A 19,839-nucleotide genomic window follows, 5' to 3' on the forward strand; every position below is an offset into this window, starting at 1 on the left:
CCACCCTCCTTCCCCTAGCCTTTGGCTCCTGGAGGACAGAGCGGTCACAATTGGAAACAAATGTTCTCCGACTTTCTTCATTGCTCTACAAGTTAGATAAGTTTTATTGTTACCTATCGTTATATCAGCAAACAAGATCTGGGGAGCTTTCCTAGGGCATGATGGGATAGTCATACAGCTACGATCTAGTGGAAGACCTTGAGCTTTTGTATAAGGCCGAGTCAGAACTGAGAATCGATTCTGAACCCCACTAGTGAAGAATGAAGGTGAGATGGACAACACACATGGAACGTTATGGTGAGTACAAAAACTTCTTTTTTCTTCTTGTCTCCATTTAAACCTATGTCACATTTTTTAAGACTTTTTGTTTTAATGGAAGCCCTCAAACAAATAGCCAAATACATTTTCAAAATGCCCCCATCGACTATTAACTTAGAACAAACACACAAAACTGTGTACATCTTTGAGAAATAAAGTTTAACTCTCCAGATAGGAACAATTGATCCAAATCGATAGCTGTACCCACATACATTACCTATCCTAAAATTGTTTACCCATTCTGAAGTGCATGCTACAGCCTGTGTTTCCACTTACACTGATTGCTGTTTGTATTTATCTCTGTTCCCCTTCCAAATGTGAAAAACAGATTATATGCTTTCAGAAATCATTAACTTTTAGCCCTAAGAAAAAGTGCATTGGCTATCTTTAAATAGAACTAAATTGTACACGCTTCTATTAAATGCATTAAAGTATTAAGGCTGCTAAGGAGACTGCTCTCTTATTCACTTCTCATAATTTCAGACTTCATTCTTGATTGAACTGTTTGCCATTGTACCTTTAAAATTTTCATTTCCATCAACAAAGTATGCTCAAAACTCTTAAGATGAATTGTTTGCACCTGTAGACTCCATGGAAAGTACTCAGCAGTGAATGTCTGTAAATTTCACTCAGAGCAAAATGTACAGCTGCCGTCAGCTGCAGACTTCTTGACTCACAAGCAAGCCAATATTTTTGCAGTTGTAAGAAACTTAGCATTTTCTATATCTTTCATCATTTTGTCTTATTAGTAAAGCTTACTTGCTTACATAGACATTTGTTTATAGGTTAAGCCAAAAAATGAATGTATATATTCACCCTTATAAAATAAGAAGAGATAACTTAATTCTACATATAATATAATAAGTGCACTTCGCATTCCACCCCCACACAAGCATCCCAAGATCACAGGATATTAACATAAAACTTGCTTTTGTCCAGCCTTTCTTCTCTTGTTGTGCTGTAATGCCTTTATTTCTTACAAGTAAGAAAAATACTTTTTCCTTACACACACACACACACACACACACACACACACACACACACACACACACACACACACCTCAGTGAAAAGTCTCCTCATTTAAAATAACCCTTACTACACACTACTGCTCTTCAATATATAACATTCAGTTCACATTGTGAAATATTCCATGGAAATACCAATAAGAATAAACATTGTTTTACTTATAGTTACTTTTCCCTTTTTAATTAACTTCTTAACATTAATGAAGTAAAGTGGGATATATATGCTTTACAGTCCACCCACAAGTTAACAGTCAACAAATATCACGTTTTTTTGAGACATTTTTTCTTTCAAAGCATTATTTCACAAATGTGATTAATGCTTTATAGTCTCTATTTTATTCACTAATGCCAGTGTTGCTGGCCTTCTTCCTGTTCATCTCCATCTCCCAACAACAGACTTTGGTTCAAGTCCAAGGTAAACCTGAATCTTCTAGTCGACCCCTGTGCTTTTTTCTGTATCTCAAGCATTTTCTTTTGGAAAATTGGAAAAAGGTTTCACTGGTAAAGCCCCTCTATGAACTTTAGTGTTGGAAGAATGAGAAGCAGTCTCTCCTTTTTCTCACTGGTTACTTTTTGCTGGATAAACTTTATTTTTTCCTTGGCCTGTTCTGCATAAAAAATTACGTTGTTCTTCCATGAAAAAATATTCAGAAGACATCTGGATACAGTAGCTTGAATCTCACACCTACCGCTCTACATTGCCTGACTGCTGGGATAGATTTCCTTCTCTTCTGCCTGGTGTACAGTGAATAACCATGTTCTACAACACTCTTCTGTCTGCAGTGTTTAATATTTTGCCCTTCTGCCACAGATTTTTCAGGGTTAACTCTTTCTGCTGGTATGATTACATCTTTACTACAATATGCCTTTGCTGCTTTACCTTGGCTAGGTTTGGAGCACACACTCGATGTGCCCTTTCAGTTAGCAAATCCTGCTTTGGAACACCAGTCCAGCTTGCTTATTTGTGCTTTCATAAAATTAATAGTCTGCTCATTCCAGACCCTCTGATACAGAAGAAAATCTCAGTTTTTTTTTAATCTGTGTACATTGTATTCTAACTGTGCTGTGTTTTGAAACACTTCTTGAGAATCCTGATACTAATCCAGTTTTTTTCTTCATTTCATTCTCTGATTTTTGTGGTTTTATTAGTTCATCTGAACAGATAGTTAAAGCTTCTTCTATATTTCCATACTTTTTTATTTAAGTTGATATATTTCTTCAGTGTTATATTTATTTTAATCATCTTTGAGTACATCTTTTGAACCAAAGTTGAAGCTTGAACTTTTTTTTTTTTTTTTTGCTGAGTGACTGAAGAATCCTTCCCAGACTGCATTTTCTTTTCACTTTATCTGGTTGATTTTCCTTCAGGTTTTCCATATTTCTTCTTTGCTGGCATCCAGACTGTATACTTAATAGCCAGTAACTGAATTTTACCCCAAAAGTTGTTTTAGTGTTGCTGCTTTTTCCTCGATCTTTGCTTTCACACTAGAAGAGCTGAAGATAAGCTGCAGATCAATGTGCAGCCATCTTGGAAGTCTTATGTTGGCAAATGAAAGAGATTTTCTAGTTGGTGCCTTTTCAGTCACAGGGGGTCTCAAAAAGGCAGTAGCTCCTCTCATTCTCAAATGTTTGTGAGCTACTTAAAGATGACTTGTTATATTCTTTCAGCAACGTGTGTCTTGCGGTCTTCTCAGCTTGTCTGCCTATGGATCTTCCTCCTTCTTCTATGTTTGTAGTCAGTTAGTTTCTGGAAGGAGTGCTGCACATGCGAGCCCCTCACAAGCACATTCCTCCTCCTTGGAATCTCAGTTTCATTGTATAAAAAATTACCTTTGCTCCTTTTGAACTCGCCTTTCAGGCTGACTTGCATGTCATTACTTGGAAAACTGTTGTAAGTTCTTGTAGTGGGTACTTTTCCATAGGGATAGGGTTTTCATTACACACAAATCCTTCATTCATGCCTACAGCTTTTTTTTCTGATTTTACCTTGAATCAAGCAAACTCCCAGTTTTCTTCCCATACCCAAAAAACAACGGAGAACATATTCTGTATACATAGGTTTTGTCAAGGTAGCACCTGAGCTGCCTGTGCAAAGCCTATGTATACAGAATATGTTCTCCGTTGTTTTTTGGCTATGGGAAGAAAACTGGGAGTTTGCTTGATTCAAGGTAAAATCAGAAAAAAAAGCTGTAGGCATGAATGAAGGATTTGTGTGTAATGAAAACCTTATCCCTATGGAAAAGTACCCACTACAAGAACTTACAACAGTTTTCCAAGTCCTTTAGGGAATTTGTGAATGCCTGTTTGTTTCATATATTGAGACTAAGAAGGGCCAATACCTGTCACAACAGACTATATCCAGATGGTTGTTCTGTGCTACTGTTGTTGCTTTTTGTTATACCTGTCATGGGGTAAGTATTCCAGGAAAGTCACAAAGCTTTCAGGCTGGATGCCCGTCCTCAGTGTGCAATAAAACTCAGCAATGAGTATCACATTTATATAAGGATTTAAATCAAATCACATGACATAGCAGTAGTAGAGATTAAATAATTAAAATAGAAGTTTTTAAAAGACACAGTGCCCTACAAAAATATATAAGTAAATTACAAAATGTAAATGTATATTTGCATAAATATGAATGTTAAAAACATCATTTTAAAACCATTTGTCTTTTCTTCAAAACATGTTTAATGCTGATAGCTGCATTAATCCCTGGACAAGTATCTGCTTGCAGTTTAATAATCCATTCATAATCATTAAGTTCTAACCTATTATTAATATCCCCTCCTCTTACGTTCTTATAAATAACATTAATAACCCTAAATTTAAAGTCATGTTCTATACTCTTCTCCTATATGTGTTTAGCAAGTGCATTCATACTAACCTTCCATCTTATATCAGTAATGCAGTCCTTCAATCTCCGTGTCCATTTATCTGTAGAATGCACTGCATTTCATACAAATTGCAAGGTAGACCACACTAGTTGTATTGCAATTTGCAGATGAGCCAAAAACTAATGAATGAAAGGGCATATAATGAATGAAAGTCAACGTAGAGTTAAACCTTACTTTGCAGAAAGAAGTCCCATTCTACAAGATACTAACATTCATGACAAACGTGGTTGCTTATGTTGTTACAAGATATAATAGGTGAATCACTAATGTAAAAGATATTATTATGAACAATTGGGATATCCTCACTGTGGCACCAGAAGTCAGGCAAATTATAGGAGAAAGACAAAATTTTGCATATAAATGTAGTCAGAATTTGAAAAGGTGCCTATGCTATAAGGGTGTGAGACAAGTAGCAAATAAGCAAATTCAGAAAACAGGTACCTTCTCATGCTTGAACTATGTGTGTTACAAAGACATAATGAAAAAAATTTAGTTTATGCATCCTATAACCAAAGTGAAATATGTTTTTGGCTCATCTGCAAATTGCAATACGGTTAATGTGGTCTAACTTGTACGAAATGCAGTGCATTTCTGTGTAGGTAAATGCACATGGAGATTGAAGGACCATATTACTGAACATAAATCTGATATATGACGGAAGGTTAGTATTAATGCACTTGCCAAATACGTAGAGGAAAAATGGATAGAACACAAGTTTAAAATTTAAGGTTCTTAATGTTATTTATAAGAACATAAGAGGAGGGGATATTAATAATAGGTTAGAACTTAGTGAATTTGAATGGATTATTAAACTGCAAGCAGATACTAGTCCAGGGATTAATGCAGCTGTTAGCATTAAACCTGTTTTGAAGAAAAGACAAATGGTTTTAAAATGATGTTTTTAACATTCATATATATATATCTATTTATATAAACATATATTTACATTTAGTAATTTACTTATACTATACATTTTTGTAGGACACTGTATTTTAACAACTTCTATTTTAATTGACTATTTAATCTCTATTGGTGCTGTGTCATGTGATTTGATTTAAATCCTTATATAAATGTGATACTCATTGCTGAGTTTTATTACACACTGAGGAAGGGCATACAGCCTGAAAGCTCTGTGACATTCTTTAATAAATTTGGTTGCTACAAATCTCTTCAGCCAAGCGTTTCCTTATACTGGTATTCTTTGTGTATTTTGGATTTTATTCACAGTGAAGGTTCACCATAGTGCTGGTCTTGGTTGTTGATAAGTATTCCAGGCAAGTTAAGGCACTCTGGCATTCTATCAGGGCCTTATCTTCCTCAATGGCATACTGGAAAGGGGTAGACTGTAGAAGTATTCTAGATGCAGTAACTTCGTCCTCTGTTCATACCTTCACAAAGCACTACAAATTGGATTCCTTCTCTAGGTCTAGGACAGGCTTTGCAAGGACCATTCTCCAAGGCCTTGTGGATGCTTATCCTTCCTCCTCCCAGACAGGGTAAGCTTTGGGAATCTAGACTACCGCAACAGTGAGATTGAGGAACATTGTACAGTTGTGTAAATCCTACTTAGCCATAACGATAGATGTTAAAATGTCTTCACTGCTGCAGTTGCCGCACTCACCCATCATTCCCCTTTATAGATTTTTGAGGTGGTGCACAACCTTATTTATTATTGCTGCTGCTGTTTGGATAATTTTATGATGATTATTGATTGATGGTTGTTAGCTCAGGATGAATCTACCTTCCTTTCTTGTGACAGTAAAATCCTGAAGATTTACCTTACAGTAGCTGGTTATATACTTCACTTCAAAAAAGGGTACAGCCTAACAGCATCCAGCGAGAGTGAGAGGGAGGGGAGTTAGAGCTTTGGCAAGTTGGCTAAGTGCTATTTCCTTGGCAGGAAACTACCCATAGGCTACTGCAGCAGTGAAGAAATTCAAACATCTACTGTGATGGGTAAGTAGTCCTTTTTAAAGTTTCATTACATCATTACTACAGAAGTTCCATCCTTCCCAGCATCACACTCTACTTGTTGATTTTCCTGTGACACTGCTCTCTCCTGTCTTCTCTCACATTCTTGTTGCTGCAGTGCTTCAGCCTTCTCAATTGCATTCATATTCACATCAGGATTCTATAACTTGGAATGTATCTCACAAGGTAAAAGACATGGTTTCTCCCCACAAACATTCACCCATTACTGCTTGAAACTGCTGTCCAAAAGACATATCTAGTAATACTTATTTTATTTATTTATTTTACATGTGTTAACCGGGAAGGTCTGACTGGACGCAAGTCCTTTTTCAGTGGAGGCCCGGGGAGAAAAGCTCTATACAAGAAAAAAATGCCAATTGACATATAGACACATACATACACAAGTCGAACAGTTTACAGCTCAAATACAAGTACATTTAAAATTCTCTACAAGTATAAAAAGGCATTAACAGGTATAAAATGGGGTGAGAATGGAGAGATAAGTCAGCAAACAAGGGAGAGTGGTATTGCTGAAATTAAATTAATTCTCAAGTCTTGGTGAGTACTTTCATGAAGTGGACCCTGTTTTCACAGAATCTCACCAAGATGACACTGTGTAGACCGTATTTATTCAGCATGTATCATGGACAGAAGTGAAGGATTCAGTGTAGAAAATCGAATTCAGAAAGCACCACAACAGGATAGAGCAATAGATATCCAAATTAAGGAGAAACCAGTGGAATGGGAAGCAATTGATCAGGTGCCATATGAAATTTTGGAGCCTTCCACAGGAAACCAGTATAAACATTCACTTGAAGCTGAACAGCAAAGGAAGGAACTGGAAACTGACGCAATAAGTGTTGCGGAGTGATAGGACAGTGAGTTCCCATATGACAGAGCAACAGATGGCACATGATGAAATTGAAGAGAATGTGCCACAGGAAGATGCTATAGAACATTCTGTAGAATGCCTGCTGGAAATGGAAAACAAAAAATGTGCCCTCAGTTTAGAAGAAAATGAGCTAAGAGAGGGTAAGGGAAAGGAAGGGGAGAAATCGAATAGCATCATGGAAGTTATCGAATAGAGAAAACTATAAAGCAGTTAAGACAAGTGTCACTAGCAGAAGAGTATAGAAGAGGGAACAGATCAACAAAAATACTCAGAAAGATGTAATAAAAGCAATGCACAGTATTATAATGGATCAGGATTTTATCATGTATTATCGCAAATAATAAACTAAAAATATCAGCACAGGCAGAAAAACTTAGACAAACAGATAAATATAAAGGAAAAGTGCAAAATAACCAATTTATAGATGACCCAAAAAAATTTTACAGAGAATTGGGAAACAAGGTAAAAGGAATTGAAAGACCACCAAAAAAAAGAAGAAATAGATACATTTTAGAGAAGTATTTATGAAGATCTTGTGGAACATAACAAAGATGGTAAATGGATAAAAGTAGTAAAAAAAAAAGAATAAGAAGTTTAAAGATACAGGATATGAAATGAGATGAAGTAACAGCCAGAGAGATTGAAACAAAGTTAAGAAAAGCCTCTAATTGGAAAACCCCAGGTCCAGATGCGGTACCTAACTTCTGGATAAAAGTATTAACATCTTAGCACAAAGATTTAGCTATGAATAATAACTATTTATATGGGCAACCTGAACAGACACCAACCTGGTTAATGACAGAAAAAACGGTGCTCCTACTTAAGACTGAACCTGCAAGCTACCATAAAACCAGTAGACCAATAACTTGCCTTCCAATGATGTATAAACTATACACTGGAACTGATGCCGAGTTTATAGTCATTTAGAAGAAAACTCAAGTATGGCAGTAGAGCAAAAGGGTAATAAAAAAAAGTCATATGGAACAAAGGGTAATTTGTTATTAAAATTATTAAATACAGTCAGTGGAGAACTGTAAAAAGGGGAAGAATCTTAAGAATGGCATGGATTCACTATAAAAAGCATTTGATGTATAATATACACCTTACACTGATCGACTACATTACAGTGACCATGAAACAGTGGCAGACCATTTTGCAATTAAGCCATGATAAAGGACAAATGATTGTTCCAGGGATAAAAATTCAAAGGGGGATATTCCAGGGTGACTCTGTGTGACCGCTGTTATTCTATCTTGCCCTTAACCCATTAAGCTGCCCTCTTAACAGCTTAGGCCATGGCTATAGTTTGGCTCTTAGAAAACAGCAAAGTGTATAGACTTCTCATCTTCTCTTTGTCAATGATTTAAAACTGTGTAGCTCATCAGATGAGGAACTGAAAGCACAACTGCAAGTTGTCAAAACTTTTTCAGATGATATAAGAATGTAATTTGGTCTTGATAAATATGCAAAAGCAACTTTTAAAGCAGGAAAACTGCAATACCAAGAAAACATCAGTTTGGGACAAGAATTTAATATAAAAAACTTGATCAAGAGGGAGTGTATAAATATCTGGGAACTGATGTAGGATTAACAATAAAACATGAACAAATGCAAACAAAACTTAGTAAGGAATACTTTAGAAGACTTAAATTAATCCTGAAAACATTGTTGATATCTAGGAACAAAATTCAAGCTATAAACCAATTTGCTGTTCTTGTCCTAACTTACAGTTTTGGAGTCATTGACTGGCCCCAAAAAAGTGTTGGCTAGATTAGACATGCTCACCAAATGATATATAAAAAATCAGTGCATACCAAGATTATATATTCCCCATTCTGAAGGACGGATGGGCCTCCTTGAAATTGGATTTTATGTATAGATCTGCAATCCTGGGACTGCACACATATCTGCTGACCTCACAAGACCCAAACATAGTAAACGTTTTGAAACACGAGGAAAATAAATCTAAAATGACTTCAATGCTTAGTGTAGCAGAAGCATATCGATGTCCAGCAGGAATGGAAATCAAACCAGAAGTAGCTGACAATCAGGTAGCAACTGAATGTGCCAAAAACTAAAAGAAAGAATATAAGGTGAAGTCCAGATGAGAAGGCAAGAAATGTGGAAAATGCATAAATGTAGTTGCAAGTATGGAAAACTTCTGCTAGAACCTAATGTTGATAAGGAACGAATGCAGGAATGTTTAATGAGAGGTGAATTTAAACCAAGAGATGAAAGGTTAATATTGGCAGCCCAAGATAGTGGGCTACGTACACGTTGGTTTACAAAGTCCATTGAACATGTGGGAGAAACAGACAAATGTACGTTTTGCAAAACAGAATTGGAAACATTTGCACACCTCATTGCTGGTTGTGACATACTAATGGCAGAAGACTACTGAAAGGAATAATAATGTGGCAAGACTGTTGCACTGGGGATTGTGCAAACTGAGAAACACTGGAAGCATGAGCCACAAAGCATCATAGAAAATGATGGTCTACATCAGATAGGATCACCCGTTACCAACAGTTAAAAATATAGATGCTAGAAAAACAGATATTGTGGTCCACAAAAAGAAGACAAAAGTAGCATTGAAGATTGAAATCACCACGCTCGGGGACTACATTGCATAAAGAGAGACAAAGTCAGAAAATGTCAGGATCTGCAGGCAGAAATGAGAGGAATGTGGAAGAAAGATACCCAGACAGTTCCAATAGTAGTAGGAGCCACAGGTCTTATAAAAAAGAATCTACAGTCATATTTAGTTATGTTACTAATACATGTAGCTCTATACGAATTGCTAGAGTCATTACTGGGCACATTGCGGGTGCTCCGAAGAGCACATCTGGCTGACATCAAAGACTGAAACAATACTAATCTCATGAATTTTAATTGTATTTTGACTTGGGAATGGGGTCTATTCCCGTCATGGTATTAGAAATGCAAAAGACTTGGAGAAATTAAAAAAAAAAGTTTAAACAGCATTATATACAGAATAATTAAAATATTGGAGGGTAGGTTAAGCTGAATAACAGAAAGTGTACGCTAGGGAGTACATATAACAAGAGTTTAAAGAGAAACTATATAACCATTGTTGGGGAAATAAATATATACCTCATATTAATTGAGTTCATTCAAGTAAAAGTAGGTAATATTTTAGCTGTGCTGAAAATGAGCAAGGAGGAAAGAATCTTGAGTTCTTGTAGAGGTGATAGTAGAATTGCAGAAGTGTAGTAGAAAATAGGTAAAATCCGCGGTGGTGTAGCGTTGTCGCCTCACAGCAAGAGGTTCTCCCGTTTGATTCTCGGCTGGAGTGCTGGGAGTGCCTTCTGTGTGGAGTCTGCATGTCCTCCCCGTGGTTGGGTGGGCGTTCGAAAGAAATTCGTAAATGGGTGCGCCTTCCTTGAAGGTTGAACATCGAGCTGGCACCTTGGCGTTCGTGAAAATCTATTGCCAATCATTAGCGGACCAGAGTTCTGCTGTGGTGACCCCTAACAAACTGGGAAAAGCCAAAAGACAAACAACAACAACAAAAACAAGTAGAAAATAGGTAATAATAAGATTGCAGCAGTGCAGTTGAGAATAGGAAGGAGAGGTTACAGAATAGACGGTAAGACTGTCTAGCACTAGTACAGTAACAGAGCCAAGTATTTGTTAAGTGTTTTTAGTATTTTTTTTAAAACTATGCTAAAGAAGAATGGGATGTTATATGAGTAGGTAGTGTATTTCATAATTTTGGAATGAAGTTAGAGAAGAGGGAAGTCCAGCATCATCAGTATTTGTAGTATTATGCCATCCATATTATCAGGTATATCCATTGTCACAACCTCAGAACATAAAAAGGTTTGCATGAAGACAAATACTGCACAGTTTTGTGGTATTAATTAAAAGTTATTTGCAAAGCTTAAACCAGTTTTCTTTTGCTTTCTGCTAAAGTTTATATCATTGTGTTAATTATGGAATGAAAAGCTTTATTGATCTGTAATGTTTTAACTGAACGTTATCTTATTTTGTGCTGTTGGTGCATAATTGTGACTAGAAGAAATATTACTGCTTTTGTTTACATTTACCACCAGTATTGATGTTTTTCCCCTTGGCTTTGTGTTCAGATGCACATAATCTTTGGTTTGTATTTAGGTAAAGTGACCTGATTTTCCTTTTTTTTTTTTTTTTTTTTGTGTAGGCACTTGCAACTTCTCAAGGCAACATTCTCGAAAATAAAGAGCTAATTGAATCTCTCAACCAAACCAAAGCAAGCAGTGCACTTATTCAGGACTCACTTGCTGAGTCCCATAGATTGCAGAGTTTTCTTGACCAGGTGATTTCTTTTCTTACATCATTTAGTTATTATGCTTTATTGCATTTATATTAACTAATGATGGTAACTGCAACAGCACTGCATAAACTTAAAACAATTTTAATATTTAAAATGATGTTGCAGAATCCTGCAAATCAGTGAGTCTGTTTTGGAAAATCACTAAGGATTACAGTCAGTCAATACTTTTAGACATAAAGAGTTTTGTGCTACTGATTGTTCTTTAAATTTATGTTAATGCAAAGGTTCTTGTTTTATTATCATTCTAAGTAAATTAGAATAATATTCAAAAGGTTTCACAGATTTTTGGGTATTTCTCCTCCCACTATTATTAATTTGACAGCTGTGATGCCCCTGACTTTGTGTCATATTTTTTTCATCATAAGATTGTTTTTTTTTCTGATCAGTCATAGTGGATTGCAGTTACCAAAGAATGACATTTGAGTTTCTATGAATGGTATGCAAACCTAATAATTCATTCAGTTTCCCAGGTGTGTAAGAGCAATATTTAAACTCTCTCCCTGATTTTGAGCCTTTTGTATCCACATTTTTTGGCTTTGTACACGATTCTTTCACTAGAGTTGAAGGAGCATTTGTTTAAGTAAGTATAGGACATCAGACAAATTAATAATTGCTTGAGCTGTCTGTGGAAAAAAATATCATCTCCTGTTTGCTCATTATTCTGACTTTGCAGGAGTACTGTGATTTGTATGAAGCAACTTCGAATACTTTAATACATGGAACAAAGATGAACATTATTACATGGACACCATTTCATCACTGTCAGACATCTGAAGTTCACACAGTAGTGGCTGTAACTGATTGATGGGTGGTATTGATGGGAGCTGTCTGTGGATCAAAGTAATGGACCCTCTTGTTTGTTCAAGTTAAGCAGTCACTAATTTGGCTTTACAAGAGTAATATACATTTGTGTGACATAAAAGTGAATTATTTGTTATTGTGGCATGCATTTATTTATTTTTTATCCACATTCTGATGTCTGAAGTGTACGCAGTAAATTGGAGGCCATCTGTGGATGCAAATGACCTAGCCCTGTCTTTGTTTGATCACTGTTAATCAGTAGTAACTAATCTGGTGTAACAGGTTAGTCACTTCCTTCACTTTCCATCGTAGTTGTCAGCACTGAAAATGAAAAATGTCTGTCTTTAATCTGTCTGTAACAGGAAGTGTGTAAAAGTAAATGATCATTAGTACAGTGACACCGTGAGTAGCATTACCATCTCACAGTGCATAACTTTGGTTGAATTCTTGTCTGCTGCTGCCTCTTTGCAGAATCTGCATGTCCTCTGTGTGTTTTTATTGGGTTATCCTTGTGCTGTAGTTTCCTCTAATACCCTGAACTCCTGGTGTAATTGAATTGGCATTCCTCCAATTTGCCTGTAGGTAAGCATGCTCTGTGTGTATGTATGTAGTCCCATGCACACTTGTTCTTCGTGTGATAGACCTGACTTGTTAAGAGTAGTGTCAATTTGCTTGTGTTTAAAAAAAAAAATCATCACTAACGTTTATCTTTGGACACGCATTGAATTCTGCAACCTCATTTAATTTAAAACCTTCCCTGCTTAAAGATGTGTACAGAAGATTGCTGTAGCTTGTGTGGAGGTATGGGATGGTTGGTCATAACTACTTTAACTTTTTCTCACAGTCAACATCCAGTGGTATGTACCAGGTGTTGCTATAGCTTGTGTAGTGGCTGCGGATAATGTATTCAATGAAATTGGCAAGCGTACATTATGTACGCTATAGTGTACATAGCATTAGTAAGCGGGTAGCAAAACACTATTAATTTTTATTTTTTATGCTTAATTTCCATCTTTTTAAAAAGCATTCATCTCCTCCTCCTCCTGAAAGGAATGTTGTATCAGCTATCAACTGTTAGAATAAGTGCTGAAACGTTTAGGACTTTGAATAGGAGCCAAACGTTTAGGACTTTGAATAGGAGCCATCAAGGGACACAATGTAACTGTCACATTTTACAAAGTCAGACCCACAATTGAAAGCTTATTATGTTGTTTCCAAGTTGCTGCTGCAACCAGAATTAAGTCTCTCCCACAACTCATTATTTTCTGTAACTATTCACAAATTGGGAATGGGTAATGAGTAACTTCCTGTCTCTCACTGTAACCTAATATCTTTGTGAGTAATGTGTGAAAGGGTAGGCAAAAAGAATGCTAAAGTTATTGTAGGTATGCTGGAGAATTTCATATGACAGAACAATATTGTATTATGTTTTATTTGTTTGTTTATTTTTGCAGTTATTCTCCAGGTTGCTGTAGACCAGGAGCTTAAATACAGGTGCATCTGTCACCTGTTACTCTGAACTGTAACTAGGTTATCTGTGCAATTTCCTGAACTGGTGTTCCTCTCAATTCTAAGTTGAGAAGAAGAAAAAAAAAAAAACTCAAGTTCAGAGTTGTGGACCAAAAGTAAAAAAATCGTCTGCTCTAAAGTTGTGGCAAACTGCTTGCTACAAATGTAATAAGCGGCGTGCTGCTGTTTAAGTACTAAATGGCAATAACATTACCACAGCAGTATTGTGAAATGCAGATATTATTCTTTTTTCTTCCAGAACAATGTTTACACAGACATAAGATTTTTTTAAGGGTTTAGTGTTACAGCCAGGTATGCTAACTACAGATGTTTTAGCACACTTTTAAACTGTGTATCTCTCCAATCATCACAGAGCATTACAAGTGTATGTATGCCTGTGGGAAAGTTCTTTGCCACATTAAAGTGTTACATGTGTCTAGAACAACTTGGACCAAGTTAATAGGAATGTGATGTATATCAAAAGCAACTCATTTTTCTCTGGAGGAAGATGACAGCATACCTCTCAAATGTCCCCAGTTTTGGCTCAAAATTTTGCCTTGTCCCTCCTAATTCATTCTAAAAATGTGAATTTGGGCATCAGTGGTGGTAGATTTCCCTTACTAAATAATGCAAATAATTGGAATTATAGACTTAAGAAAATGCATTTTTGTTCACATTTTCTTATTCTGCAAACTTCTCAGTAGTACTATTATTTTGAAATGTGCCCCCAATTGTTTCTGGATTTTTCCCGAATTCTGGAGGTAAGAGACTGAGAGCTATGCCGAACACCTTGAACCCAAGGCAGCTGCCCCCTTCACCCAGGTAGTTTGTAATCTGCTTGTTCCTTTCACTCTCAGTTTTGGTCTTCTCTTGGACTCAGCTTGGGTTTGGTTGCTGCTTGCTACTAATTATTGTTCTGTCTGTGCATCTTGTAAATCCTGTTTCAGTCTTCCAGCAGTTGAAGCCAGAACCCAGTAAGAGTGATCTTAGCTATCCCATTCTTTTTGTGCAGAGTGAAATTCAAATGAAGTGAACAGCAGCAACATAGTTCATTTGGATATATTAATGCTTTCTTCTGAAAAGATAATCACCACACCCAATGCTGTATAATTATGTTTTTCTCAACGGCTTAGTAGAGGCCCTTGCCCTGGACCCCACAAAGTATAAAATTGCCACTACTCACTGGTCTGCACAGAAGGTCACTGTAGGTGTCCTTCCATTCACTGTTGCAGTATTCCTGACATATGGGATTCCCTGCCGTGGGTAGCACGTTGTCGGCCAGTATATCAAAGCCTGCTGTTGCTTTAAGGTATGCCGAATGTCACATGTATGCTCATTGTATAGCATAGGGCATAAAGGTGACATCTGGACGTACCATCCTGAGAACTTCTTTGCACCAGTCCGAATGCATCTCCAGATCATCATTCTGAATGCCTGTGTCATTTCCGCCAGTTTGAACACATCTTTCTTTCTCCAATTTCAACACCTCCATCTTCTTACTGGAACTGAGCCATTGCAGATAAGTACCCCATTGGTGTTTTGTTTTTTCTTAGCTTTTTTGTTGCTGTGAGGGGTTAATGTCATCCAGGAAGGGTAAATGCCAGTGTAGGAGACAGATTCCCCATAAAGACCACCACAATAAGTGTCTTTTTTTGCCTAGGAGCTTCTCATGACCATATAGCCTGTTCAATTTGTCAGGCTTTCCAACTGAAAGCCCTTAGTTGCAGGCTGTCTACCCTTTCTTTGTATCATGAGAACCAGTGCCTTAAGCTTCTCACTAAAGATGCAATGCCGAGAACTTCTTGCCCTGAGGGTAAGCCATTAGGGAAGAAGAAGGGTAAAAAGTTTAGACCGGAATCTTCTGTTGTTCAGTCTCCACCAGGCATTTCTCCTTAGGTTGGAGAGAACCTGGAGGCTTCCCTGGCTTTGTTGTTGGATTTTTGTACCACAACTGGGTTGGAGGCCGGTGAGGATACAACTTTGAAGCATGTCTGATGAGGCTTTGCAGAGGTCCATTCCAGCCATTCAGGGGGACCTTCAGCTCGTTATTTCTAAGGGGCCTAGGGGTGCTCCATAGATTTAGTTAGGGAAGAAGTTCCTACTAAAGTTATTGAATGCGATCCTGGATCAGAGCCTTCTAAATTTTATAGGGCGGATGTTCCTTTAAAGAAGAAACAAAAAACTAAATGCATTTCTCCTGCTGCTAGGGGTCCACAGAGTGAGTGTCAGGCCTTTACTCAGGGTTTGTTTAATGCCTATATGGCATTAAAACCACTTCAGTGGGGTTCTCTTCCAGTACCCCCTTGGTCCTCTACTCCCTTTAAAAGGCCTAGGGAACAGAATTCCTCTGAGGAGGAGTCGGATTCTGACGAGGACCCCCTTGCTTACTCTTCACAAATTCCTTCTCCTTTAGACTATGGGTCAGAGGAAGAGGAGTCTAATAGTCCACCTTGGATCCTGGGAACTACCGCCCCATCAGTCTGACGAGCCTGATCTGCAAGGCCATGGAACGTATTATCATGGAACTTATAAACAAAGACATTGGCAACCCACTGGACCCCACCCAGTTTGGGTTCATGAAGGACCGATCTTGTCTCCTGAACCTGATTGACTTCTTCAAATCACTCTCCAGAGCTGTGGACGAGGGTAAGGCAGTCCACACAGCCTATCTGGACCTCGCCAAGGCCTTTGACACCATCCCCCACTCTGGAATCATAGATAAACGTACTAAGCTGGGCATTAATCCCTACATCACTCGATGGGTTGCCAACTGGCTTACTGACAGAACACACACTGTAAAAGTAGCTGACTCCAAATCCAGCTCCAGAAAAGTGACAAGTGGAGTACCTCAGTGTTCAATCCTAGGACCTCTCTTGTTTGGCATCTACTTCTTTGAAGTACAGGCCAACACTAAGGGACTCTGGCTAACAAAGTTTGCGGATGACTGCAAACTGGGAGCTATTATTGAATCCCCAAATGGTGTTGATACTCTACAAAAGGGCTTTACAGAAACAGATGCTTGCTGCCAGAGCCATGGGCTCAAGCTCAATGTCAAGAAATGTATAGTTATCCCCTATGGGAAAAAACATGTACCCATGAATTACCACATAGGTGGCAGTACACTAAACACCGAAAGTGTGATAAGAGACTTAGGGACACAGGTGGACAAGTGGCCTTGCCTTCAGTGACCACATCACCACAACAGTCAGAAAATTCTTCTATGTGGCACACCTCATCACTAAGGGCTTTTCATCCAGAAAAAAGGAGGTCATTGTCCCACTGTACTCATCCCTCATTAGACCCATTATAGAATACAATGCCCCATTTGGTATGTATCTCTCAAAACATCTGCAACAACTGGAAAGGCCGCAGAAATACCTCACTAAAAAAATCACATGCCTAAAGCAGATGCCCTATGCTGACCGCCTTAAAAAACTCCAGCTATACTCTGTTGCATATCGTTTACTCCGAGGCAATCTCTGCTTAACATACAAAGCCATGTCAAACCCAGAGCTGTTGGACATGCTACACTTAAAGAAATCCCAATCCCTCAGAGCCACACACTCCAGGGATCTAAACCTTGTCATCACAATAAACAAAACATGCTGGAGGGATAGGTTCCTGACCCAGAGACTCCAGAGCACCTCTTTGGCCCTCTTCAAAAGGAACCTTGATGATTGGACGGGAGAAGGGAAATTCACCTCAGGGATCACGTCAGTCACCCTGCTAGACACGGGTCCAGTGAAGTAAATAGTGTGGGAAGAAATAACCAGGGAATTGTTATGGCTAAGCTTGTATAGGCCCTAGGGCTGATAGCCTAGTACCAACCTATGAATACTCCCTTTGAAGAAATTTCATTTGGGGACACAATCACCACGATGATGGAATTTTTTAAATAGTATTGTGCTTAGGTCTTTGACATCCATAAGCGGTACTATGAGTTGTTGCAGATGGACTCTACGATACCTTCTGTTATTCTCTTGTTTTGGCTGCTTTTTCCAATGCCTCTAAAGCTCCTGATTGTTTGCCCCCTGCTCCCAAGAAGCCTGATGGGTTTTTCTAGGGTGGCTGAGGGCTGTAATTTTTTGTATAAATGTTCTGCTGCTGACTCTTCAGTGGTGTCTATACCTTCTGACAAGCCTTCTCAGTTGCTTCCTTTACCCAAGTTACTGCCTTCTGATGAAGACAGCAGAACCATGGAAAGGCTAAGTGCTGTGCTGCTGTGTTCTTTAGTCTGTAAACCTACAGAGGTATGGGTTCAAATCTCACTGTAACCAACTTGCGGTGTGTGTTGTCTCCATTATGAAAGCTAGGTAAGAAGGTTTACAACTCAGCTTCTCTGGCTTTTAGGGCTGTTTATTATCAGACACATATGTCCAGGTATGTGTTAGCACTTCTTTCTCAGGCTTGCCGGTTTGTTTCTGATCTCCCAGACTCTGAAGATAAAACTTCTCTTTCCTTATTAGGGACTTCCTTGCAAGTGTTTGTCATTCTATCAATTGTAGTTATGATGCAGCAGATGCGCGTTCTAGGGCTGAGTCTTTTAATTCATTGATGAGATACTCTTGGCTTAGGCTTCAACCTTTACCTGATGGTATCAAGGCTAAGTTGATGGATGCTCCTCTTGATAATAACTTTTGTTTGGGGAAGCAGCTGCTGGTTTGGTTAAGTCTTTTCAGGATAAAGGGAAGGCCTTACAGGAACTCAAACGTATTTGTCTCTACTATGCCTAATTTTCAGAAATTACCCCAGTAAGCCAGTCTTTGCTCGCAGGCGATCTCATCCTCCTACTAAGGGCAAAAAGAGTGGCGAGCGGATTCCTTTTGCTAAGGCTACTCAGACTTCAGAAACTCAGAAGTCTTCCTTTCCTGATAAACCAGGTGCTGTATGACTGTCCAGCTCTTCCCGGCCGCATTCCTCTTTCTCTTCCTGTTTGGCTTCAGATTACTCAGGATTCTTGGTTCTGTCCATCATTTGTCAGTGGCATTTCATGGTGTGGAAATCCCGTCCCCCTTTTATGTGCATTCCTCATCCTCCTTGGGAACAACTTCCTGTTTTCCCTGAGGTTCTGTAAGACCTGTTGACTCAGGGTACTATTCAGGAGGTACCTGTCTCCCAAAGGGGAGGGGGTTATACTCAAGAATGTTTCTAGTGCCCAGAAAAGAGAGTACTTGGAGACCAATTCTAGACTTAACTCACCCGTGCACTTTTCTGAATGTACCCACCTTTTGGATGTTGTCTCTTCAGACTGTGTTTCCTCTTTTACTCTCTCAAGCCTATATGGTGTCTCTGGATCTCAAGGATGCTTATCTGCATATTCCGATCCATCCTCTTTTCAGGAAGTTTTTGCATTTCTCTGTTGCTCTCTGGCATTTTCAGTTCTCTGCTTTCCCCTTTTGCCTTTCCACTGTCCCAGGGGTATTCACCAAATGCTTTGCTCTTCTGATTGCTTTTTGCAGGCTTCAAGGGATTCAAATATTTCCTTATCTGGACAGCCTGTTGGCTCAGGCATGTCCTCCAGAAATTATTTTGCAAAACCTTCATTTTGCCATCTCACTTCTTCAGAGTCAGGGGTTCAAAGTAAATTTCAAAAAGTCTTCTTGACTCCTTCTGAGGATCATCTCTTTCTGGGTTGCAGGATTCAGATGGTGCCTATGCTGGCATCACTACCTCCTCCAAAGGCCTTAACTTTCATCTCCTTCTTTCAGACCCTTCTTCCTCTGGACTCCATTATAGTTAGGGAGTTTCTGAGAACTCTGGGTTTCATGCAATCCACCATTCCTATACTCCCTCTGTCTAAACTCCACATGAGAAAGTTTCAGTGGTTTCTGAAATCAGTTTGACTTCAAAATGCACGTCCGCTAGACTTTGTAGTTCCTCTCCTTCCTTGTCTCAAGAAGGAACTTTACTGGTGGGTCCAGCAGATGTCCTTCTATTCCTGTGTTTCAGTACTCATAACCTTTGGGATTCCACTCTAGAATTTTTCTACTTTAAGGTACGTGCGATGTTGCATATAGCAAGGCTGGTAATGCAGGCCATAAAGGTAATGTCGGCACGTACCATTCCTCAGAACTTCTCTGCTGCCAGTCCAA

At 38.4% G+C, this 19,839-nt stretch overlaps 1 protein-coding gene across 2 annotated transcripts in view; it reads left to right on the top strand.

Annotated features, from left to right (window-relative positions):
• DYNC2H1 (dynein cytoplasmic 2 heavy chain 1) overlaps nt 1-19,839 on the top strand; it is a 6,555,988-nt gene that overhangs the window by 4,864,487 nt on the left and 1,671,662 nt on the right. For both annotated transcript variants that reach the window (XM_044072582.1, XM_044072581.1), the window contains one exon: nt 11,285-11,419. In XM_044072582.1, the coding sequence (XP_043928517.1) occupies nt 11,285-11,419 (135 nt within the window). The remainder of the gene's footprint in view (nt 1-11,284; nt 11,420-19,839) is intronic.

This window comes from Protopterus annectens, chromosome 5.part0 (genome assembly GCF_019279795.1).
Source record: "Protopterus annectens isolate FY-2018-M chromosome 5.part0, PAN1.0, whole genome shotgun sequence".
Taxonomy (NCBI): Eukaryota; Metazoa; Chordata; order Ceratodontiformes; family Protopteridae; genus Protopterus; species Protopterus annectens.